The sequence below is a fragment of the Lepidochelys kempii genome, chromosome 10 (assembly GCF_965140285.1).
Source record: "Lepidochelys kempii isolate rLepKem1 chromosome 10, rLepKem1.hap1, whole genome shotgun sequence".
In the NCBI taxonomy this organism is placed as follows: domain Eukaryota; kingdom Metazoa; phylum Chordata; order Testudines; family Cheloniidae; genus Lepidochelys; species Lepidochelys kempii.
This window is the reverse complement of record NC_136389.1, coordinates 80,187,187-80,211,815: the sequence shown is the minus strand read 5'-3', so window position 1 is coordinate 80,211,815 and position 24,629 is coordinate 80,187,187. Positions and strand designations below refer to the sequence as shown.

Genomic DNA, 24,629 nt, shown 5'->3' with positions numbered 1-24,629 from the left:
TCAAGAGGTGAATATGGCTGAACCACACAGTAATAGCAACCATAATGTAATTAAATTTAACATCCTTGTAGGGAGGAAAATACCAAAGAATCCCACCACATTTAACTTCAAAAAAGGGAACTACACAAAAACAAGGAGGCTAGTTAAAAAGATAGTAAAAGGAACAGTCACAAGTGTGAAATGCATGGAATTTTTTTAAAAACACCATAAGAGAGTCAAAAAGCAAAGGACCACAAAAATTGCTACCATGGCTAAACAACAGAGTAAAAGAGGCCATTAGAGATTTTTAAAATATTATTTTTAAAATTGGAAGTCATATCCTATTGAGGAAAATACAAAGGAACATAAACTCTGGCAACTAAAGTGTGAAAGTATAATCAGACAGGCCAAAAAGAATTTGAAGAGCAGCTAGCAAAAGACATAAAAACTAACAGTAAAATTGTTTTAAGTACATCAGAATCAGGAAGCCTGCCAAACAATCAGTGGGGCCACTGGACAAGCGATGATAAAGGATCACTCCAGGAAGAAAGACAAGGCCATTGCGGAGAAGCTAAATGAATTCTTTACATCGGTCTTCCCTGCAGAGGATGTGAGGGAGATTCCCACACCTGAGCCTTTCTTTTTAGGTGACAAATCTGAGGAACTGTCCCAGACTAAGGTGTCAATAGAGGAAGTTTTGAAACAAATTGATACATTAAACAGTAATAAGTCAACACAGCCAGATGGGATTCACTCAAGAGTTCTAAAGGAATTTAGATATGAAATCACAGAACTACTAACTGTGGTATTTAACCTATTATTTAAATCAGCCTCTGTACCAGATGACTGTCGGACAGTTAATGTAATGCCAATTTTTTAAAAAGGCTCCGGAGGCAATCCTGACAATTACAGGCTGGTAAGCCTAACTTCAGTACCAGGCAAACTGGTTGAAACTACAGTAAAGAACAGAATTGTCACACACATAGGTGAACACAATATGATGGAGAAGAGTCAACATGGCTTTTATAAAAGGAACTCATGCCTTGCCAATCTATTTGAATTCTTTGAGGAGGTCAACAAACACGTGGACAAGCGTGATCCAGTAGATATAGCGCACTTGGACCTTTAGAAAGGTTTTGACAAGGTCCCTCATGAAAGGCTCTTAAACAAAGTAAGCAGTCATGGGATAAGAAGGAAGGTCTTCTCATGGATCAGTAACTGGCTACAAGATACAAAACAAAGGGCAGGAATAAATGATCAGTTTTCACAGTGGAGAGAGGTAAATAGCAGGGTCCCCCAAGGATCTGCAGTGGGACCAGTGCTGTTCAACATATTCATAAATGATCTGGAAAAAAAAGGGTAAACAATGAGGTCACAAAGTTTGCAGATAATATAATTACTCAAGATAGTTTAGTCCAAAGCAGAATGCAAAGAGTTACAAGGGGATCTCACAAAACTGAGTGACTGGGCACCAAAATGGCAGATGAAATTCACTGCTGATAAATGCAAAGTAATGTGCATTGGAAAACATAATCCAAGCTATACAGAAAAAATGATGGGGTTTAAACTAGATGTTACCGCTCAAGAAAGAGATCTTGGAGTCACTGTGGGTAGTTCTCTGGACACATCTGCTCAGTGTGCAGCAGCCGTCAAAAACGCGAACAGCACAGTATGTGAGGCACCATTAGGAAAGTGACAGAAAATATCATAATGACATTATATAAATCTCTGGTACATCCACACCTTGAATACTGCGTGCAGTTCTGATCACTCCATCTCAAAAAATATATTAGAATTGGAAAAGGTACAGAGATGGGCAACAAAAATGATGAGGGGTATGGAACAGCATCCACAGGAGGATTTAAAAGACTGGCACTGTTCAGCTTAGAAAAGAGAAGACTAATGGGGGATATGATAGAAGTTTATAAAATCATGAATGGTGAGGAGAAACTGAATGAGTGTTATTTACCCATTCACATAACACACAAATTAGGGGGGTCACCCAACTAAATTAATAGAGAGCAGGTTTAAACACAAAAGCAAGTTGTTCTTCACACAACGCACAGTCAACCTGTGGGACTCGTTGCCGGGGATGTTGTGAGGGTCAAAAGTATAACTGGGTTCAAAAAAGAATTAGATAAGTTCACAGAGGTCCATTAATGGCTATCAGCCAAGATGGTCAGGGACACAGCCTCATGCTCTAGGTGTCCCTAAACCTCTGACTGCCAGAAACTGGGACTTCATGACAGGGGATGGATCACTTGATAAACTGACCCAGCAGGGCCATTCCCATGTTCTTTCTTTTTTTTAACTGTTATATAAATTTGCTTTTAAAAATTTAACATTCTAAAAAGTGAGGGCCAAATGCTATTGGCAGGGTCATATCAATTAATTCCTGTTAAGCAGAAATTCCCACTGGCTTCAATGAGGAGTTCTGCTTACAATTCAATGGCATGATGTGGCCCCCAGACTATTGAGATTCGCGTGTTTTCTACTGTGACTTGTAAACAAACGGTTTGGGCAACACAATGACTCCCTAACCTATCTGCAGTTCAGTTTGGATTACTTTATTAAAAATAACCTCAATCTCCAGAGCGTGATGGTTTTGATTTGGACTGCAGTCATTCACTGCTTCTGCAAGAGTAAAGGTCCTACATCTTGAAATGAGCATCAGTAACCATAATAAAACAAGAGCACACAATTCTCTGCCTCTGCTCCAGTGCACAGGATCTGCACAGGCAAGACCGCTTTCTCCCAAGTATTTAAGAGCTTCAAAGAACAAAAAAAAGTAGCCAACATTCCAGATTGCGCTGATTCTAAAGGAATGGGATCTAATTGCGTTAGTGGTGTCTGCAAAATGTACTTCTTACATTCTAAAAACAGACCTATCACAGCACTAGATTTCCTGTGTCATGCACAGATAGCATTTTCACACCCTTCTGCTAGTTACACACTGTAAACCTAGTGATAAAGGGGTGGGTATCCAATGTGAACACACACATCAGAATCCAGAGTAGGCACATAGACATGTTTGAAGAAAGGGCATCAAGGCCAGATCCAACTCTTACTGAATCTCATTTCCAGATTGCCCTCAATGGGAGCAAAATCCAGCCCCAAGTGGGTCCCAACACAAATTGGCAGTATGAAAATGATAAGAAGACAGTTAAGATCTGTGCTGTTTCTTTGTGGTTTTAATTCTACATGGTTTGGAAAGCTTTTCCATAAAAAAGTAACCTGTACATTTCTGCAGATGTAGCCTTCTCTAACGTAAATACACATCTGCTACAATAAAAATGCGATTTCATGCTCAGGCACCGTAATCTTCAGGGGGAAAGAACTGCATTAGTTCTCTGCATAAAATACAGTCGTTTCTTGCAAAAAAATTGGTACAGAGCTAAACAGGATTTCTGCTTGCAAAATAAATAAATAAATAAAAAGCTCTTCCCAAGAAAAAGGAACATTAACAAGATATTTAACAAAAGAAAAACAGCATTTATGCATGAGCTAATGAACCTCAAGCAACTTCAGACTATGTGAAAGTTAAGAATGTTCTTTGGTCAAGACTTTCCATCTTGGAATTTCTTTCGTTCTTCTATTCTCACCCTGTATTTTTACACAGAAAAAGGATAAGTAACTTCCATTATTTAGGGTGGGCTATTTGGTTCCCTCCGCCAGGTTTTCTTTGCACTAAAACAGCTATCACAAAGGAGTATGTGCTTTCTTCCCCTCCTAAAGCCTAAACTGGCTGGAAGAAGTTAAAAAAAGGGTCACTGCAGCTTTAAGAAAGGCAGCGGTAATTGCCTAGATCCCCAGTCAGCCAGATAAACAGCTCGTCAGACTGGCGCCAGTAACATGCAAACTGCATATTATCACCACTTCTTCACCTAAATAGCGGGGGGGGGCCTCCTTAGGAAAAAAAGGGCTTTTTAAGCACAACTTGAAACTGATCTCAGTGCAAAGGGGATAATGCCGGGCCACATAAAAGAAAAGTTTTTGTCTGTTTAATTCCTGTATTCTTTGCTTCAGCAAACCTATGTTTTTCTAGGCTGCCTTCTAAAGTCACTTAAAAGCTGTGTCTCCTTCGGTGTGATTTAGCTTATAGTCACAAAGTGACTATTATGACAGCAAAATAACAAATGGGGAAGCAAAGAGACTGGGGTTTATTCCTAGTTCACGGAGGCTTCTGGGAGAAGGGGCTTTTAAAACATCAGTTGTATTAGTGATTAAAGTATTTCTTAGAATGTCCATCCACAGACATGAAACAGTCTATGATCTGTTGGGTCAAAGGCAGGCTCCTTTTAAATGAGCACAGACAGCTCCACACCACTGATCTCAGCAAATGCAGCTCTCTGGAAGTTTTCCTGCCGTCTCGAAATGGGGGGGGGAAGTGCCACTCTTTCAGATGTCCTTTTAAAAGCATGTTTGGAGAAAGAGCCCAAGGAAAAGTCCAGTTTGCCTCCCTCAATGACAGAGATTACACAGAGCCTTATCAAGCCACGCATCAATGAGTGCCGGCTATGTGCACAATGCAACCAGAGCCCAGCCGCCTTCTGAAAGAGGGGCTGCGGGCTCCCTTTGGGGAGGGCTAGCTCAAAAAGGGGTGATTGTAAGGGGGGTACGAGACTTTCTCCAGCTTTGGGAGCCTCCTCCCCCATTGTTTATAAACCCCTCATCCTCACACAGGCAATCTCCAGTGTTGGGGGTTAATTCATTCCGGGGATCTGAGTAGATTAAATCTACAACCTCACCATGGGCTTTGCCTAGTGTAGAGTCTATTGCCCCCCCTGGCTGCTCCCGCTCCCTCCCTGCCTACACACACACACACATATGCTCCTGGGCCACTTGTGGCCCCTGACGGACAAAAACAACAGATCCCAGCAAGTAGGTAGACCAGCACCAGGAGAGCTGGTGAAATGGGTCTCAGCCCGGCTCTCACCAAGAGACCAGGGCAACAGAGTTTGCCATTTCTGCCCCATGCCACCCGAACTCACTTGTCTGTTGTGTCATGTGGCTGGTGCAGACCAGCAGAGTGCAGGGGGGCTGGGGCTGAGACCTACTGCTGGTGCCCTGGACGGCTTCTGTTCAGCTCCGAATTTGAGCAGCCGCAATTTAGAGCAGCCTTCTTCCTCCCTCCGCACTACTGCCTCCTACTGGTCCTTGCACAGTGGGACAGAAGCGCCCCTGCCAGGCGAAAAGGGAGACAGAGGCTGCAGGGGGGAGGGGAGTGTCTCTGCTGGGTTGCACTGAGGCATTCTCAAACTCCTTGAATGGGTGGAAAAATACGATTCATAACATCAGCCGGCTGGCTGCGTATTAAGAGTGTTTCCTTGACTCCATCTGGAAACCATGGTGCAATTCATGGACTACACCAAAGCGGTGAAAATCAGGAGGAAGTTCAGGCTTGACAGATGGACACAGGTACAATGTGTGATGCACCCGGGAAAAGGTTCTGTACCTTCCTAAAATCCAGTCCCGCAAGGCTGGGGATAAACTGCTACACACAAGGCATTTAACTGCAAGAGGCGTGGAGACCCCACACAAACGGTTCACCATTATCCCACTGAGAATTATCAAGAGCTAAATTTCAACACGGGCTTCTGAAACATATGTGATGGGCTACTGATCCGAGCAAAGAGCGTACAATCTTAAACCTAAATCAGGGTACAACTAGTCTTAATCAGGATACAAATAGTCTTAATTAAACAGAAAATAATGGTCCAGGTGTTGCAAGAACTAAAATATTCCTTCCCACTGGCCCCACTTTAGTTTTGGTTGGTTGGTTGTTTGAAACACCTAACCCACCGATCATACCATCTTTCCCTCTAATAAAAAAAAGCTCTGGGGATGAATAGTTCCTGATGCCTGCCTGCACAGCAAACGACAATCTAATCATGAAATAGGAGCAAAAAGGGGATGTTGCCAATTTTCTTGGCTTTAGGGCTTTTGGCTTGTGTAGGCCTTTATGCATCTTTGCTTATGCCCCTTAACTCTCATGCCTGGATATTGTGAGATCCTGAATGCACCAGGGATAGGCATTTTGGGTAGAGGTCTTCTTAAAGGGTATCAGGTTCAAGTGCAAGTTATTGCGGTTAATCAGATGCAGATCTGACAGGTTTTGCTCATGGTGGAAACAAAAGATCCTGCAAAGAATTTTACTTGGGGGGCGGGGAAGAGGACAGACAAAAATAAAAACTGACCCAGCCCTGCAAACCTAGCAAGCCCGCCAGGTGCACCTGGGTTGCCCAACCATCTGTATTCAAAACTTAAATCGTACGCGGCGATTAAACCAAGCGGGGACTCTAGAGGAGGGCTTCCCAACTCCTTGCTTAGAAGTCCGGCTAATTCCCGTGCCATTCCCCCCCCCCAGCTCGACGGGGCGCGATCTCTGCTCTCAAGGCTGGGGCGAGGGAAGGACTCTCGAGGCTGGGGGTGAAATCACCCCGCTCCAGCGCCCCGTCTCCCCTACGCGGGATGCCTCTGAGCGCCCCCGCCAAGGGAGACACCCCCGCCCAGACCCCCGCGGGGCCGCTCCGTACCTGGCCCACAGAGCCTGCTGAAGTGGTAGGGGTTGCAGCAGACCGTGGGGCTGTCGGCCAGCCCGAAGCTCTGGCATTCGCACAGCGGCTTCAGCTCCGCCGGGTGCTGCAGGTCCGGCCAGCGGAACAGCCTGCCCAGGAGCAGCTGCGGGGGCGCCGCCTGGCCCCCAAGGCGCAGCTCGGTGCGGGCGACCAGGACGCAGCCGCCGGGCATCCCCCCGCGGGACTCCACCGCCTCCACCAGGCTGTCCAGCGACCTCTCCTTCAGCCGCTTCAGCAGCGAGTAGGTGACGGACTTGAGCTCCTGCTCCAGCAGCAGGAGCCGGGACCTGGCCTCCCGGCTGCGCGGCTCCGGCGGGGCTCGCCGGCTGAAGTCGCAGGACCGCAGCTCCCGGCGGCGGGGGGAGGCGCCCGCGGGCCCGGGGCTGCCCGGCTCCCGCTCCTTGAAGAGGCAGCAAGTCACGGTTTTGCCCTCGCGCTCCGGCGCCCGCCACGGGCTCTCCTCCTCCCCGTCCTCCGCCGGCCGCTGCCGCCGCCCGGGGCAGCCCCGGGGCCCGTCCCGCTCGGCCACGGGGCCCCCCCGGCCCTCCTGGCCCGGCTCCCGGGCGCGCAGCTCCGCTGGGTCCCTCGCCAGGGTGCGGGTTAGCGGGCGGATTTCCGAGGAGGGGTTTTTCTCCGGGGTTTTGCTGCGGCTGGGGCCACCCCCGTGGTCGTGGCTGTGCCTGGAGCTCCCATCTCCCCCTTCCCTGTCCGGGACGACACGGCTTCTCCAAAGTCGCCGCACAAGCCCTGCGCGTTTGGACCTGAACATACGACAGCTCGGAGCTGGTAATTTCGGGGGGTTTTTTTCCGGGGGGGGGGGATTTTATTTGATGCCCGCTCCTTCCCCGGCGCAAGCCCCGCGATCGCCACCCCGCCTGAAGCGGCGGCCCCTCGCACCGCCGTGCAAAAGCCTTGCACAGCTAATCGCCGGGAGACTGCGACAGGGCTGAAACATGAGGGAGACGGCGGGGAGGGGAGGAAGCAAGGGCCGAGGACGCGCCGCGGGGGGCTACATCGACACACACTGGGGGGCGGGGGGGGGGTCGCCTGCAAACGCTCCTTGGCAGCGGCGGGCCCGGGAGGCGCTCAGGAGATGCCCTGCATTTACTAGCAATTTGCAGCCAAAGACAAAGCAGCCAGAGGGGTCAAAGGCAAACGCGGCTGCTGCTGCTGCTTCTCAAACAAGAATCCCTTCCTTGAAAACTAGCCCCATCGACTGTCTTTCTTTGCCATGAAAACAGTAACAGGGGAGGTGGCAAATCCGGAACGGCTGCTCTGGATCAGGACACTTGCACCGGGTCCTAGACTTGGAGACACTTGGGAGTTATTTCCCTTTTAAAAAAAAAACAAAAAAACAAAACAACAACAAAAAAAACAACCCACACACGTTTCAACACATGAATGGAAATTGTAAATATCCCGGAGAGAGCGGCTGGAAATCCTTAATTAAGGAAAACAATAACAAAAAACACCAATCCACTATCCTGCACGTTGGAACGCCTGGAATATGGTCCTGCAGCAGCCCCCACCCCAAAAAGTGACTTCTGCTTGCTCTGTTGCGATGGGATCTGTTTAAACAGCACTGTGCCTTTCTTTCTTTCCCCTTCTCCCTCTCTCTCTCGCTCTCTCTTTCTCTCTCTCTTTTTTGTTCTTCTAAAACACACACAGGGCCCCCTAGGAGAGAACTGGAGTCATTGGCTGCCTCCCATCATGTGCCAGTCTAGACACTTTGGCGGCTCTCTGCTGCACTGATTGTTGCGCAAACAAGGTTTCAAGTTTCTTAACTCTTAAAGGAAAACACATCCCTTGCAAAGGCGCAGACACGGGGGAAAGGTGGAGGGGGAGGGCATGGTCTTTCCCCGGCCGCGTGACAGCCAGCCCCTGCACACACCCCGTCACCGTTTGCTAAAAAAAATGGACCCCGAGCACAAATGGAAGGGGAAATTTGGGGATCAAAACCCAAAGTGCTTGCAGGTCGAGGGGAAACTCTCCAGCTGAACTCCGGTGCCGGGAGTAACGTGGGGTGTGTGGCGCATCTGGTCTTGTTTCAGCTGGTAAATGCGAAGTCATTGATAGCATCCACCACCCTTCATTTTTTAATTGTATGAAAAGCAGTGTCTTGCCCATGCCATCCTTAATCACCGGCGGCTGAAGAGGACTTTGATCTTGCTTGGCAAAGGCAGAAGGGTAATGCCTGGGCATGGACCAACAGCGAATCCCCACCGAATTAACCATCACTGCAGGGGGAACGAAAAGACGTGAGCCCTCTCTTTGCAGCACCGCTAAGCCACCTTTTAGCTGAAACAAAAAGTACCTCTTGTTACTGTGTTTTCTGTTCCTGCCCTAATACACGCGTATTTCCAAGAAGTGCTTCCCAGAGACGCCTTGGGACGCCCTGGAGTTATGAGGCTGCTCTTTATTGATGTTATAAACAGTAACTCATACACAACCTTCGGGTCTTTTGTTTAGGTTTTATTTATTAATTATTGGTCGACTATGAGTATTGAAGGAGCAGTTCCAAGATGCAGTGCAGGATCAATTGATCTGCAATTCATCGCCAAGCTTTAATCTGTCCATTTCACTTTGACCCAGTCATGTAACATTTCACTTAAAATAACTTCCTATTTAACAGGTTTCAGAGTAGCAGCCCTGTTAGTCTGTATCCACAAAAAGAAAAGGAGGACTTGGGGCACCTTAGAGACTAACCAATTTATTTGAGCATAAGCTTTTGTGAGCTACAGCTCACTTCATCGGATGCATGCAGTGAAAAATACAGTGGGGAGATTTATATACATAGAAAACATGAAACAATGGGTGTTACCATCCACACTGTAAGGAGAGTGACCAGGTAAGGTGAGCTATTACCAGCGGGGGGACGGGGGGGGGACGGGGACGACCTTTTGTAGTGATAATCAAGGTGGGCCATTTCCAGCAGTTGACAAGAACATCTGAGGAACAGTGGGGTGGGAGGGGGCGGGGTTAAACATGGGGAAATAGTTTTGCTTTATGTAATGACCCATCCACTCCCAGTCTTTATTCAAGCCTAAGCTAATTGTATCCAGTTTGCAAATTAATTCCAATTCAGCAGTCTCTCTTTGGAGTCTGTTTTTGAAGTTTTTTTGTTGAAGAATTGCCACTTTTAGGTCTGTAATCGAGTGACCAGAGAGATTGAAGTGTTCTCGGACTGGTTTTTGAATGTTATAATTCTTGATGTCTGATTTGTGTCCATTTATTCTTTTATGTAGAGACTGTCCAGTTTGGCCAATGTACATGGCAGAGGGGCATTGCTGGCACATGATGGCATGTATCACATTGGTAGATGTGCAGGTGAACAAGCCTCTGATAGTGTGGCTGATGTTATTAGGCCCTATGATGGTGTCCCCTGAATAGATATGTGGACACAGTTGGCAACGGGCTTTGTTGCAAGGATAGGTTCCTGGGTTAGTGTTTTTGTTGTGTGGTATGTCGTTGCTGGTGAGTATTTGCTTCAGATTGGGGGGCTGTCTGTAAGCAAGGACTGGCCTGTCTCCCAAGATCTGTGAGAGTGATGGGTCGTCCTTCAGGTTAGGTTGTAGATCCTTGATGATGCGTTGGAGAGGTTTTAGTTGGGGGCTGAAGGTGATGGCTAGTGGCGTTCTGTTATTTTCTTTGTTGGGCCTGTCCTGTAGTAGGTGACTTCTGGGAACTCTTCTGGCTCTGTCAATCTGTCACCAGCACATCTACCAATGTGATATATGCCATCATGTGCCAGCAATGCCCCTCTGCCATGTACATTGGTCAAATTGGACAGTCTCTACGTAAAAGAATAAATGGACATAAATCAGATGTCAAGAATTATAACATTCAAAAACCAGTTGGAGAACACTTCAAGCTCTTTGGTCACTCCATTACAGACCTAAAAGTGGCAATTCTTCAACAAAAAACACTTCAAAAACAGACTCCAAGGAGAGACTGCTGAATTGGAATTAATTTGCAAATTGGATACAATTAACTTCGGCTTGAATAGAGACTGGGAGTGGGTGGGTCATTACACAAAGTAAAACTATTTCCCCATGTTTAACCCCCCCCACCCCCACTGTTCCTCAGACGTTCTTGTCAACAGCTGGAAATGGCCCACCTTGATTATCACTACAAAAGGTCCCCCACACACTCTCCTGCTGGTAATAGCTCCCCTTACCTGATCACTCTGGTTACAGTGTGTATGGTAACACCCATTGTTTCATGTTCTCTGTGTATATAAATCTCCTCGCTGTATTTTCCACTGAATGCATCCGATGAAGTGAGCTGTAGCTCAGGAAAGCTTATGCTCAGATAAATTGGTTAGTCTCTAAGGTGCCCCAAGTCCTCCTGTTCTTTCTATTTAACATTAATTTACACCCTCACCAGGAGGGTGGCGGGTTGTTGGTTTTTTTCCAATTGGCCTTTTTGTTTTCTGGTTCCGGATGCTGCTGAGCGATGCGCCGTTTGACAGGTGCCCTCCGAAAAGCCGGCCAGACAAGCGTGTCGAAGATACGACTGTTGCAGCTAGCCGTTCAGCACATGAAGAGTTAATGTCGTTTCCTCCGCTGGAGTCAGGGAGACTGGGACACACCTCCTGGATGTATTAACTTGTTCAGGGTGGCAAAAGTTCAGGCTTGTAAAGTCTCGATTGGCTCTCAGCAGAAATGTGCCTCGCCCCTTCGATGCGGATTGGTTGGGCTAGTGACCTGGAGCAACCTACTTTATATCACCGATTGTCACTGAATGAAAGAAATTCCGTTATCGTCATTGGTCCTCAGCGGTATTTATGCATCGTTCACGTTATGTTGGTCCGTGCAGTGTGGTATAATGTCTAGGCACTTGCAATAAAAAAAGAAGCAATCCATGATTTCACAAGCCTTTGCCTTCGGTTTTGTTCCTGTTTAGAATCTGCTCCAGAGTAGGTTTAATGTGTTACTTGCCAGCTTGCTCTCGCACCCTGTAGCTCTCAGCATTACTCTAGCTTTAGTTCTCGGCAGTTTGACTACCTCACTCCGGAATAAGTCTCACTCCGGAATTTCGGAGGCTTTGGTTTAGATCTTGCATGTTCCAGGGCTGTGAGCAGCGTCTCTCGCTTAATTAGAATGCCCAGACCCCGCGTGCCGGAAGCACCAAATAAAATGACCATGGGTATTGGGCTAGAAACTACGAGTGAGATTAATTATTAGATGGCAGCGAATTTAATTGTTCAGATGACACCCTATATTATGAGCACTTCAGCCGGCTGTATGTACGTCTCTCTGTCACAGGTCCCAACAAGGAAGCGGTCTTACAAGGTCAGTCCACTAGAGGGAGGCTCTGGCAGCTCAAAGCCTCAATGACAGGTTTCAGAGTAACAGCCCTGTTAGTAAATTGGGTAGTCTCTAAGGTGCCACAGGTCCTCCTGTTCTTTTTGCGAAGCCTCAATGGTTTTGTTAGACACTTGAAACAACGTTTTCTGGGGCAGAGAAATGGATTTATTCCGCCCATTAATAGGTTAGAGTTTGTTAAAAGTAGCAGCAGCTTTCTCCTGCTCGGAACCTAATCTTTGGCGTGCAACTGAGTGGCTAACAAACGTGTTCTCCCGAACTACCTACCTGCGGATTAAAAAAGTGTAGTGAAAACTAGATGGGCTTATTATAGTGAAAATACTGATTTATAATTTGTATGACCTTTCCAATCACATTGAATGTCTCTTTTAAGTGGCAGCCGCCACCTTGGGGAGATTTCTGAGTGATACTGCAAACCCGCTGCTTATTAAATGTTACCTTTATTGTACAACATTTTGGATGTTTACCTTGTCAGGAAGGGACATGTATAAAAATGTGTAAATAGCAAGGGAGAGGTTGCTCCTGTGAGATAACTTTGCTCTGGTAGGTTTCAGAGTAACAGCCGTGTTAGTCTGTATTCGCATAAAGAAAAGGAGGACTTGTGGCTCCTTAGAGACTAACCAATTTATTAGAGCATAAGCTTTCCTGAGCTACAGCTCACTTCCTCAGATGCAAGTGAAGGAAGTGAGCTGTAGCTCACGAAAGCTTATGCTCTAATAAATTGGTTAGTCTCTAAGGTGCCACAAGTCCTCCTTTTCTTTTTGCTCTGGTAGTGAACCCCTGCTTGACTGATGTTCCCAATGCAACTCTCTCCTACCAGTGTTATAAAGGGCGCAGACGTGGTGAAAGGTCGCTCTTGAGTAGCAGGAGACCCTTCCAAACTCCCTGCCAAGTATTTTTTATTGTGCTACAGGTAGTAAAAGAGTTCTCCACACGCCATCACTTCTCTGGGCTTTTAGCTGCTCAATTCCCCTTTCTCTCTTCATTCTCAACCATCAAAACAAGGTAGTTTGCACCTAAGGATGGAGGTTTTTCACAGACACAAATGCTTAATGAAATAATTGTTTGGGAATTCAGAGCTATACATCAGAGACAAATATAACCAACAAATATAACAGACCCTTTAACGCTGATCCTAGAACCAGCTGAACATTTTTGATACACAACCATACATACTCATAATTTACCCCCATGCCACTTACCCCTCCCGTTCCCAACCAGTGATTGAACTGCTCAGGACATGTTAATGAAAATGAAATTTCAATTAAAAAAATCATAAAATTAAAATGTTCGTGGTTTCTTCCCTCTCCTCTGCAGCATTACAGTCTTATTTATACAGTTCTCCGCAAGGACCCCTCGGCCTGGTCTAAACACAGAGTTGCACGACTTCAACTAAAGCTGTGACTCTAAACTGATTTTGTTAAATCAGCACAACTTTGTGTGGATACTTAAACTGATTTAAACCTGGCCAATAGCAGTTTAGCTTTCCCCTGTACATTCCAATATAACCACTTTTAAACTAGTATAAGTGTGTCCACAGAGGGGTTTGCACTGGTTTAGCTACATTTGTGGATAGACAAGTCCCTTGACTTTGGAATTCTCTTCCGCTCCATTCCAAATCAGCCCAAATGCAGTGACCTGCAGGACAAGCTGTGCAACTCTTTCTTCTTCTTCCTCTTCTTCTTTTCTTTTAAAATCAGGCTGTGGAGTGGTGTTTCCTTTGGGAACTGAAGACAATGGGGAGTTCGGGTTTGGTGATGTGACTTTGCTGCCTGGCTGGTATGTGCTGGGTGGGACTTGGGGCTGTTTTGGTTTTATATGGTTCTGACCTGTACGTTGCATTGAGGGCAGCATGCCTAGAGCTTGGGCTAGGCATCTTTTTCTGATCTTAAATCAAAATAAATCAATAACACTTATTAAGGGCCTGTCTACAATGGGGACGTGTGTCCTGTTGTAGCTACACCAAGGCAAACCTCCTGCGCAGCTGTAATAACAGGCTGGCAGCAGGGCAGTGGTCCTATACTGGGCATTTGCATTATAGCTCCATCAGTACAGACATCCCCACTATTGACAGGCCCTTAGAGTCATAGGGCACCATGCCACCCTGGCATCAGCTGGCACTACTTGATGTAATTTCAGTTGCTCCTGTTTACCCCAGACTTCAGTCTGGCTCCAAGTGATGAACTTTCCTAGGTAATTTCCATGACAAAAAATAAAATGCTACCCTCTGATTGTCATTATTTATTATTTGACTGACCATAGCTCCTAGTCGCCCCAGTCATGGAGCAGGACCCCAGTGTGCTAGGGGCTGTACACACAGAGAATAAAAAGACAGTCCCTGCCCCTAAAGAGCTTACCTGACACATCTCTGGCTGCTTTCTGACACCCAAGGCTCCAAAGGGTGGATTCCTTGGCTCGTATTTTTTCAGTTTCCCAGTTTATGCTTCCATGGCTTGAGAAGACAAACTAAAAAGGGGTAGAAAGCTGAAGTCACCATTTCAAGTGGAAATGCTTGATGATCCCTATTAGCAGCTAGCTGTGTGACTGTGTTATATAGGGAGGAAGACAGAAGTTGCCATTGATAACTCACTGCACTTAGCCCTGTAATAAATCCACTTTGTTTCTCTTGGTCACTCCAGCACCGTATTCGAACTACACGGCTGCCTCATATAATGAATACGAGGCCAGAGCATCATAGAATCATAGAATCTCAGGGTTGGAAGGGACCTCAGAAGGTCATCTAGTCCAACCCCCTGCCCAGAGCAGGACTGATCCCCAATTAAATCATCCCAGCCAGGGCTTTGTCAAGCCTGACCTTAAAAACTTCTAAGGAAGGAGAGTCCACCACCTCCCTAGGTAACGCATTCCAGTGTTTCACCACCCTCCTAGTGAAAAAGTTTTTCCTAATATCCAAAATATTCCATGTGTGTGGCGTGCGTGTATCAGGGGTCTCTCTACAAGTGGGGAGCACTCACCTCTCTCCACCTCCATAGGGTTTTCAGGGCTTTAGGGGGCAGAGCAGGGGATTAGCTATTCTCTGCAGTACTGTCTCCAGCAGACCCACTAGATTTCTACGCAGAAATCTGGTTGGGAGTGAATACAGGGAATCTCATTTGAATGTTACTCACAAGGCATGGAAATTATGTCATGTGACAGACCATGATAATACTAGGATGTCTCATTGCTCAGTAGTGATCTGCAGCCTAACAACACTTTGCACTTATCTAATGCTTCAAAGCAATTTACAAACATTAGCCAACGCCCCACAGAGGCAGGTAAGTATTATCCTCATTTTGCAATGGGGAACCAGGGCAGAGGTTACATGATTTGCTAAGATCACAGAGGAAGTCAGTTTCAGAGCTGCCAGCAGAATTCAGGACTTCTGAAATCCAAGGGCTGTGTTTGGACCAGACCCGGCCTCATGCTTTTTTATAGGTCAGAACTTGATGGATTCCAATGCCTTTAAAAATTTGCCAACTCTTTTCTTTCTAATATCAGCATTGCAAACTGGTGCCCAAATTAGACTGTCACAAATGTGCAATTACTAGTGGCATCTAAATATAAAAATCTGAAATAGTACCTCATTTAAGTAACTGACATGTTATTGTTTTGGCAAGCAAAGTATTATGCTTCTCAACAGTGTATAATCATCCTGCATACAGTATGGCTCAAAGAACAATGGAGCCTTCAAGATAATAACGAAGGCCTGCTATCATTGTAAGCACAGGTATGCAACACAGGAGTCCCAAGTTGACTAAATGTGCCATTGATTTCATTTTTTTCCCAACAAGATCACATTTTTTGGCACTCTAAAATGGGGCAAGAAAAACAGAGACCTCAATTGTACTTGTCATAATGTGCATATAATTTATAATAATGTTGGTTATTAAAGGATTTTTAGTAATTAATAGTGGTGTGTTATTTCACTGCATTTTTTTTTTTGGCCTCTTATAAGGGCAAACATTCTTGTGAGATGCTCTCAAGCTTGTCATATAGGTCTCAGAATAAAAGCTAGATGAAGCATCAGAAGGTTTTAAAAGTTTGCCAGTTACCTAAAATTGATCCTTTTTTTATTCTTCCCAAAGGTACTGTACAAGGTCAAATCCTCTAGAAGGACCACAAGTGGCCCCAAAGACAGGGGAATGAATCAGCCTGTTTCTCCCGCCCAGAGAGAGCCAGGATGCAGATGCATTATGCAGGGAGATGGGAGACAAAGCACAGACCTGCAGTGGCTGCCACACCAGCATAAGGGGAAACTGAGGTCAAATCCTGCATACAGGGACCATTTTATTTTATTCTTTTAATAAGAAAAATAATCTGGTAATTTTCTAGATTTTATACCTTCAGTATATTTAAAAGTCTTTAAGAAGAGATTTTAAAAAATCTGAATAATTAACATGTAAATTTTAAAAATCCCAGTATTTTGATCTGATATTATTATTTATATTGCTGTAGTACCTGGAGGGCTGAACTCCGTTCAAGCCCTGTTGGGCAGGGTACTGTACTCACATGTGGTAAGAGATAGTCCCTGCCTCACAGAGGTTACAGCCTCAACGGACAAGACACACAAAGGCTAGGAGAAAGGAAGAATGATCATTCCCCTTTGACATAATAAGGAATTGAGTCACAGCCAGCTTCAGTGACTTGTAGAGTTGGTTTGAGAAATTTCAACGGAATCCGATTCCTTCAGAAGATGCGACTCCTTTGAAATCAAAAAGTCTTGTGAAATTGAGTTGCTTTTGCCCGAATTTTGTTTAGGAAGAAAACCAGTGGGAAAAACAAGTTCTGACCTTGCTGACCCATCCTGGTTTGAACATTTTCTGAACGGAACATTTTGATTTTTCATTTTGAAATGATTTTGTTTTGAATTGTTTAGCTCTTGTGCTATATTATATAGTACAAAATTTAAAATGTCAGAATTGAAACAGAGCATTTCAATCATCCCATACACAAAATGCCTGGCCACCTGCTTCGTGAGGAATTTCAAAATTCGGGGGTTCCAGTTTGGAACCAAACCAAATATAGAAATCTTGAAATTCTTCGGGAAACCAAACTTCCATCCTCTTGTGACTTGCCGAAGGTTCCCCAGGAAGACCCAAAGAGTTCACACCCCTGACAGCCAGTGGAAGACGAACATGAAGATCAGAGGCGGGGAGGGAGACACAGAAGAGAGAAGTCGTCTGTGCATCCTGCTCCCCTTCCTTCCTGACCCTGCAGCAGTCCCTCAGCCGAGGCTCCCAGAGACTGGGGTTTGTGGGATCTAAGCAGTGGAAGAGGAAGGTGGCGGGATGGCTAGTGCGCTTACCTCAACTGGATTCAATTTCCTGCTCTGCCACAGACTTCCTGTGCGACCTTGGCTGAGGCACTTCGTCTCTCTCCATGTCCCAGTTCCCCATTTGTAACATGGGGATAACGCCCCACCACCTGGGGGTGTTGGGAGAGTGTTACATTAAAGATTGTAAAGGTGCTCTGATACTACAGTACCACAGAAGTATCTACCCTCCCAGGTAGGAGATATCCCCCCTCCTCCGGATAGATTTATATACTGCCCCAGCGTATTAGGCAGGGAACTGCCTGAGCCAGCCAACAGTAGGTGCCGAGGAGAGGGGCGTGTCCAAAGCCTGCTCTTCTCAGCAAGTTAGGCCCCTAAGTCCCTGTGAGGGTCTGGGCCCTAGATGCTGCACGGATGGGTGCATTACAAATCATAGAATCATAGAATATCAGGGTTGCAATGGACCTCAGGAGGTCATCTAGACCAACCCCCTGCTCAAAGCAGGATCAATCCCCAATTAAATCAAGCCTGACCTTAAAAACCTCTAAGGAAGGAGATTCCACCACCTCCCTAGGTAACCCATTCCAGTGCTTCACCACCCTCCTAGTGAAAAAGTTTTTCCAAATATCCAACCTTAACCTCCCCCATTGCAACTTGAGACCATTGCTCCTTCTTCTATCAGCGAATGCCTTAGACCAGTGGTTCTCAACTCTTTCCATGGCAGAACCCCCCTCCCACCTAGTCAGGAGCCCCCCCTCCCCTTTAGCAATTTGGGAAGGGCAGGATGGGTGCAAGCCCCCAGAGCGATAACCCATGGCTTAGGGGAGAGCGAGAATACATCGTGCATCTACTGCTTCCAGGAGTGTTAGATCAGTCTCCTTCTCCCCACACCAGAGCCCTCCTCTCCGGGACAGGCTCTTGGGCAGGTCTCAGTTGCTTGCCCACTGGCCTCGGTGCTGCTAGGAGAGCCGGGAGGGAGCAAAGAGGCACTAAGGGGAGCACAAGTATTTTCCCTGCAGATCCAGGGCCTTTGTGGGTCCTGGGAGGCCTCATCCCTGGCTTCTTTTACAACCCTCATGCCCACATCAGCAGGAGAACAAGGTGCTGAGTATGGGGAAGAGTTAATGGAAACTTGACAAGACAAACTTAGCTGAGTTTCCAGGCCTTCCAAAGCCCATCTCCCGAGTATCAGCTGTGGGTGGGGCGAGGCTAGCCCAGCGTTTCCAGGGCTGTAGTAGCATTTCAACATGTACAGTCTTTATTAGGCCCCACAGCCTCAGGGGCTGACAGCAACGGGCATATTGCAAACCCAGCAGCAGATAAAGATGCCTTTTCTTAATAGATTTCCTCCCTGCTCTCTTCCTTTCGGCTGCTTCGTGGCGATCATTCCTACTCCTCCTCACTGGGTTTCTCCATTCTCTCTCCCCAGCCCCCCCTTTCTTTCTTTCCTCTTTTGCCCCAGGAAGAAAATTTCTTATCGCTGCAAAAATTTTCAATCCCTATTCAGTACATAGCTGTGGGCAGAAGAAGAAAAGTAACAGAGACTCCAATCTGCAGACAGCACCCAGCTAAGAATATGGTTCATTGTCTGGCCTACTGTCCGCTCAAATGTCTTTGACTCTGACACTCTCATAACGCAGCCAAAATAATATTTTTAACCCCCATATCTCATAGTGTAATTTCACAGTCCAGCAAGAGATGAATGCTCACAGCAGTGATCATAAATCATGAGTGGCTACCTTAAAACACTTTCCATCCTCCTCCCTTGAAATACTAGCCACTTAGAAATACATCCTTACTATACAAGTTTGATAGTATATATTCCAGCAAGTATTCTTCTCTGGTATTGTCAAAAAGGATAGATTGTAACCCAGATGGACAACTCAGGCTGATTTTAAAGAGGCCAAATTCACAGCCTGGGTCATGTCATTTTCTGCCAGTGTCAAACAAGGTCCCAATCCCCAGAGACAGAAATAATTGCAGTTCTCAAAGATTAGGGTTTCTACTTCAGGGCCCTCTCTAAACCAAATCCATGGAAAAGCCAGAGCACAGCAAAATATCACAGCAGACATTTAGTGTAATGAATTCAGACTTCGTAGGATTTTTAAAAGAATCTGCATCAAATGTTTCCTGTATATTACTCCAAAACTCCTCTGATGTGCTCCAAATGAAATAAGAAGTTGGATGGTTCTCAGCTCTCCTGTCAGTTTTAGGAGAGACATTGAAATATGGAAACCAAGTACAGGCATAGCCCAGCTAACAGTTTCTGGTGGTGCAGAAAATGAAAAACAAAAATCACAGATGATAGGAGCAAGTTGCTCACGAGCAGACACAGCTAGGTGATGTCATAAGAACAAGAGAAACCAAACCTAAGCAGGTTTCAGAGTAACAGCCGTGTTAGTCTGTATTCGCAAAAAGAAAAGGAGTACTTGTGGCACCTTAGAGACTAACCAATTTATTTGAGAATAAGCTTTCGTGAGCTACAGCTCACTTGATGCATCCGATGAAGTGAGCTGTAGCTCACGAAAGCTTATGCTCAAATAAATTGGTTTGTCTCTAAGGTGCCACAAGTACTCCTTTTCTTTTTGCAAACCTAAGCAGAGCTTTCTGTCCCCTAAAAGGGTGAAGAACCAGAGACCTTATGGAGGCCACATGGGACTCTGTTTCACCATCGCCTTTGCCCACGCCTCACTGAAGTTATGGGGAAGTTCACAGATGGTGATGGGCAACAATACAGAACTCTAAAACTGACATGTCAGAATCAAAGGTAAGTCAGCCTCGCCTGCTTTTAGTCTGGACCTTCACACTTAGCTGAGTTTTGAACACTAGGCAATTCTGATGGGAGATGATCAAATAGGTCAGGGTAAAATAAAAAATGGTCTGATCTGAACCAAACCAAACTTCTTCTGAGCTTTAACAAATTGCTTTCCCCTCCTGATTGCTGTCTGAACCAGAAGTGACGGTGCGGTCACGGGTGAGCCCATTCTCACAAGATGTCCTTCCCAATGTTGCAGACTCAAGCTTCAGTTAAGCTTCCAAAGCTGTCATTGCCTCTGCAGACTGAACCTTCAAACCCTCTGAGCTTTGCCTGCTATAATCTGCCTGTGCCCCTCCATTATAGTATCTTTAATACATTTATTCTCATAACACCCCAGTTACATAGAGAACTACTCTTATCCCCACCCAGATTGAGAACTGAGGCACAGAGAGACCCACCTATAGTCACACAGCGCCTCTGTGGCAGAACAAGGAATTGAACCCAGATATCCAAAGTCCTAGGCGAGGGCCCTACCCATTGGACCATCCACCTTCTCTTCAACTAACCCTGAATTGACGTGTACTGTATGCATATTATTTCTAACGTGGTGCATAATGCAGAGGGACCGGTTGACTCAGGGGAGCAGTAATAGGTCCGTGCACCCTTCATTTCTTGATCTCCAGTTCAAAGCCAGCCCAGAATGGTAGCCCACAAAATGTTGTTGCCATCCAATTGCCAGGCAGTGAAATAAGGTTGGTGGTTTCTGCTCGGATTTCAGTGGGCAAGTACTCACCAAGGGCTGAATGGGTCCCGGAGACAAGACCATCATCTTGAGCTGGTCACAATAGGAAGTGCCTTAGACACATTGGCCGGCTCATGTCACTCTGCCTCTGCTTTACTTATTCTCGGGGTGACCCAGGACTTCAGCCTCCAGGGTCACAGTCCAGCCCTAATTTCACAAGGACGTGAGTAACAGGTAGGGTCAATGCTCTGTGTTTTGTAGCATAAAGACAGAAGCGCTGCTCTGGGGGAACACACTGCTAGCCACCAAACCAGCATACTGTAACATTTGGAATTATTTTCAGCGCTTACAAATTAAGTAGGCAGGACAAAGGGCAGGAGGGGTCTCCTGAATCCCTGTCTGGTGCCTTGCCCACTAGGACACACTGCCTCCCAATACACACGGTAGGGGCTGAGCAGGCGGAAGACATGGTATTCACATGGCTTGACATTCTTGCACCACACACACTGGAACTGAATGAACATGACTAGGGCGTTGGAGCGGTCAGTTTTCTGGGGGCATGGCTCTGACTACAGAGTTCACCCGGAGGAGGCATCACTGGAGGAGGGATAAAAATATGGTGAAGGGAATTCATGGTTAGCCAAACCAATATGGGGCCCTATCATGACCCTGGCCATGTGCTCATGCTGCGGGGAGTGAGCTGCGTTTGTCATCCTTGCCTAAGGTGGACAGAGTCTGGGCTCCATCCCTCCAATACAACAGCCAGTGCAGAAGAGGCAGTAAAATGTGCTGGGAAAAAGAGCAGAGCAGTTTACCGGCTCCATTAAGCAGAGGTGGAAGCAGGGACTCTCAATCACAATTCAGTCCCTGCTCTGGTCCAGGGACAGCACGACTCTGTGCTGCCCTTCCCACCGGGAAGATGCTGATCCAGGCTGCGGTATACACATGAACAGCAGCTAAGAGTCTCACGGAGCCCATGTCTCAAGCTTCATTTCTCCCATTCTTTGATAGTTCCAGCTTTAGATAGACAAGAGGGTTTAGCAGTTTGAATTCCGCTGGCTCTGTTATGACTACAGGAGTTAGATGATATCACAGAAAACAGACACTTCGTTCAGATCGGAAGGGGAGTACAGCAACCAGTGTGCACATGGGGATACATTCTACAAAAGCTACCACCCATAACAAACACGTCATATTTTGTCTTTTTTATCAGCATTTATTCAGCAGCCTATGGCAACAGTTTGCCTTTCTGGCATCTTTTCCAGGCAGATAACACCCAGTGCTGAAACTGCCCTTAATTTTTTTGGCACAATTGTTGTGGATTGTCCTTTTCCATTTGGAAACGTTCGACAGTAACAAAAACACTCTGGCTTTGTATGTGCCACAAACCTGATCTGGAAACAGACTGGAAACAACCTGCCAACCTCACATTAAAAAAAAACATTTTTAATAAAAAAAATTGACTTTAATTAACAAAACTCTCTTGCTCTCCACTGCAAATGGCTGAGGGGCACCCATGCTACCATTGTAGCCCTGTTTCAGAGTAACAGCCGTGTTAGTCTGTATTCGCAAAAAGAAAAGGAGTACTCGTGGCACCTTAGAGACTAACCAATTTATTTGAGCATGAGCTTTCGTGAGCTACAGCTCACTTCATCGGATGCATTCAGTGGAGCCCTGTGAGCTAAAAATGTGGTGGGATTGGATGAAAAGAAAGCATAACTTGACCAAAACATCAAAGCAGACCTGAGAGAGGTCAGATATAAATGGTATTCTGTCCTTTTATGCAAGAGTTTGCTCTTCTATTTATGTTGGTATTTTCTGGGAAGAGCTGGTCAACGCCAACTAGGGCAGGCTTGTAAAAAAGATAATTTTTTTCCCTTGGAAAACACAAAGACAGACAGACGGGGCTGCTGGCTTTCCTCCCTCCCCAAGATCTGCTGCCCTGGGCAATTTGTTCTGTTGCAGCAGCTCTTTGCTGAAGTGACTGGCGTCTGGTACATTTCAGAGCAGACGCCAGTCACTCCAGTAAAGAGCTGCTTACCACATCTTTGGTAAATATTTTCTGCAGTGGTGCAGTAGCGATCTTATAGGGCAGCACTGTTATTTCAGAGTCATCTCCAATAATAACTCAAATGGAGCAGTACAGAAATGCCACAAAATACCAATCAGCAAAAAGCTGCCGGGACAGAGCAAAAGTTTGGAGCAGCAGGAACAGGGGAAGGAAGAGGGGGAAACTGCCCCTGAATGTCCAAAGAAAATGAAAACTGTTGATTCTGAGTTGCTGGCTAAGGAGGATCATCAAAGTGAGAGTGAATGGGTTCACTTCAAGGCTCATTCAGATGTGTTAGATGCTTCCCCCAGGCTCTATCCAAACCTCTTGGGTCTTCCAAACTGGGATGTGGGTCTCATTAAAAAAACAGGTCTCTTCTAATTAGAGCTGATCGAAAGTATGGGGAATTTTTTTACAAAAAAATTCATCCCTTTTTTGGTCAAAATGTCAACCACCTCTAGATTCATAGATTCATAAATACTAAGGTCAGAGAGGACCATTATGATCATCTAGTCTGACCTCTTGCACAACGCAGGCCACAGAATTTTACCCACCCACTCCTGTGAAAAACCTCTCACCTATGTCTGAGCTATTGAAGTCCTCAAATCGTGGTTTAAAGACTTCAAGGAGCAGAGAATCCTCCAGCAAATGACCTGTGCCCCATGCTACAGAGGAAGGCGAAAAACCTCCAGGGCCTCTTCCAATCTCCCCTGGGGGAAAATTCCTTCCCGACCCCAAATATGGCAATCAGCTAAACCCTGAGCATATGAGCAATCATTCTACTTTCTGGTTGACTTGCAAGCTCTGCAAAGCCAGCTCAGGAAGTAAAGAGGTATGTAAACATGGAAAGTGATGGGGTGCGGAGGAAAGGATCTGACCTGGAAGTCCTTGGTGCTCATGGGTGTAACAGAGGGTACATCATCTTTAAATACACATCAGGCAAGTCAGGGTATCAATAGAATCCTAGGTGTTAACGGGAATAAACTCTGCTAAGAAAGGAAGATGTCGTTCAAAAGTCACACCGATCTCTGGAGAGCCTTGTCTATTCTGTTGCCCATGATATGCCAGTGGAAAGAGATCCCCATTCTGAATGCTGTATCCATATATTAAGTGTTTCACTGCTAAATAGTGAAGAGAAATCTCTCTCCAAAAAACCCCTTCGTTTTGCTGTGAGAAGAACAGAAGCAGTGGCTTATTTTCCAAAACATCTTTAACAAAAATCTGCCTCCACGCTAGGATGCAATCTCAGATGCTGTTGTAAGACGGCGTAGGCCTAGACCTGGACATCAACTTCTCTTTCTCTGTCTGGACAAAACAAAATCTCTTTGCAAGATCAAGATCAATCAGATAATCCCTTGTGATGTTTCCCACTTGGGACAGGACATATCTACCTCCCTTGTAGAACCCAATCCTATTTCTTAGGACTCTTACTTGAAGATTTCCAAATCTCTCTCTGCATCTACAACAAAGCTGAGACACATTTCTCTTAACATTTGGGTAACAAGCCTCCAGGTCCTCAGCTGGCGTGCATCGGCACAGCTCCATTGAAGGCAATTGGAGCTACACCAGTTTCTACCAGCTGCGGTGCTGGCCCATACATTTAAGTTCTCCTGTCTTTTGTGGATGATTACCTGGGGACATACACCAATACCTGACCTAGACCTGGTAGCTGACTTTTATCCACCCTATTCAAAGCACATCGGTCAGCATGTTTCCGGAGTAGAATCTGCAGACAGTGCTTTGCCAATTGCATAGTACCAAGTATCTGCAGAAATTCACAGAAAGCTTTGAAAACTTACCCGTCGTTATCAGTTTTTACTTAAAAAAACCACTAAAACTAATTGCTTCCTGTGGCCCATCAGGTTATATACACTGATAATATGTGGCAAGAACACCCTGCTTCTCATAAAGACCGTGTATGTG

At 45.9% G+C, this 24,629-nt stretch overlaps 1 protein-coding gene and 2 long non-coding RNA genes across 3 annotated transcripts in view; 1 reads left to right on the top strand and 2 right to left on the bottom strand.

Annotated features, from left to right (window-relative positions):
* Positions 1–8,479, bottom strand: part of SMAD6 (SMAD family member 6) — a 76,670-nt gene extending 68,191 nt beyond the window's left edge. The window contains exon 1 of the mRNA XM_073304417.2: positions 6,516–8,479. Coding sequence (XP_073160518.1) covers positions 6,516–7,326 — 811 coding nt within the window. The 5' untranslated portion in view covers positions 7,327–8,479. The remainder of the gene's footprint in view (positions 1–6,515) is intronic.
* LOC144930930 (uncharacterized) overlaps positions 6,568–24,629 on the top strand; it is a 42,623-nt gene continuing 24,561 nt past the window's right edge. Inside the window, exons 1-2 of the long non-coding RNA XR_013636455.1 lie at positions 6,568–7,343; positions 19,778–19,923. This is a non-coding gene — a long non-coding RNA (uncharacterized LOC144930930). The remainder of the gene's footprint in view (positions 7,344–19,777; positions 19,924–24,629) is intronic.
* On the bottom strand, positions 8,593–17,278 carry LOC144930931 (uncharacterized). The gene is made up of 3 exons (XR_013636456.1): positions 17,190–17,278; positions 14,242–14,350; positions 8,593–8,855 (listed from the first exon to the last, which is right to left on the bottom strand). It is a non-coding gene; the product is annotated as an uncharacterized LOC144930931 (long non-coding RNA).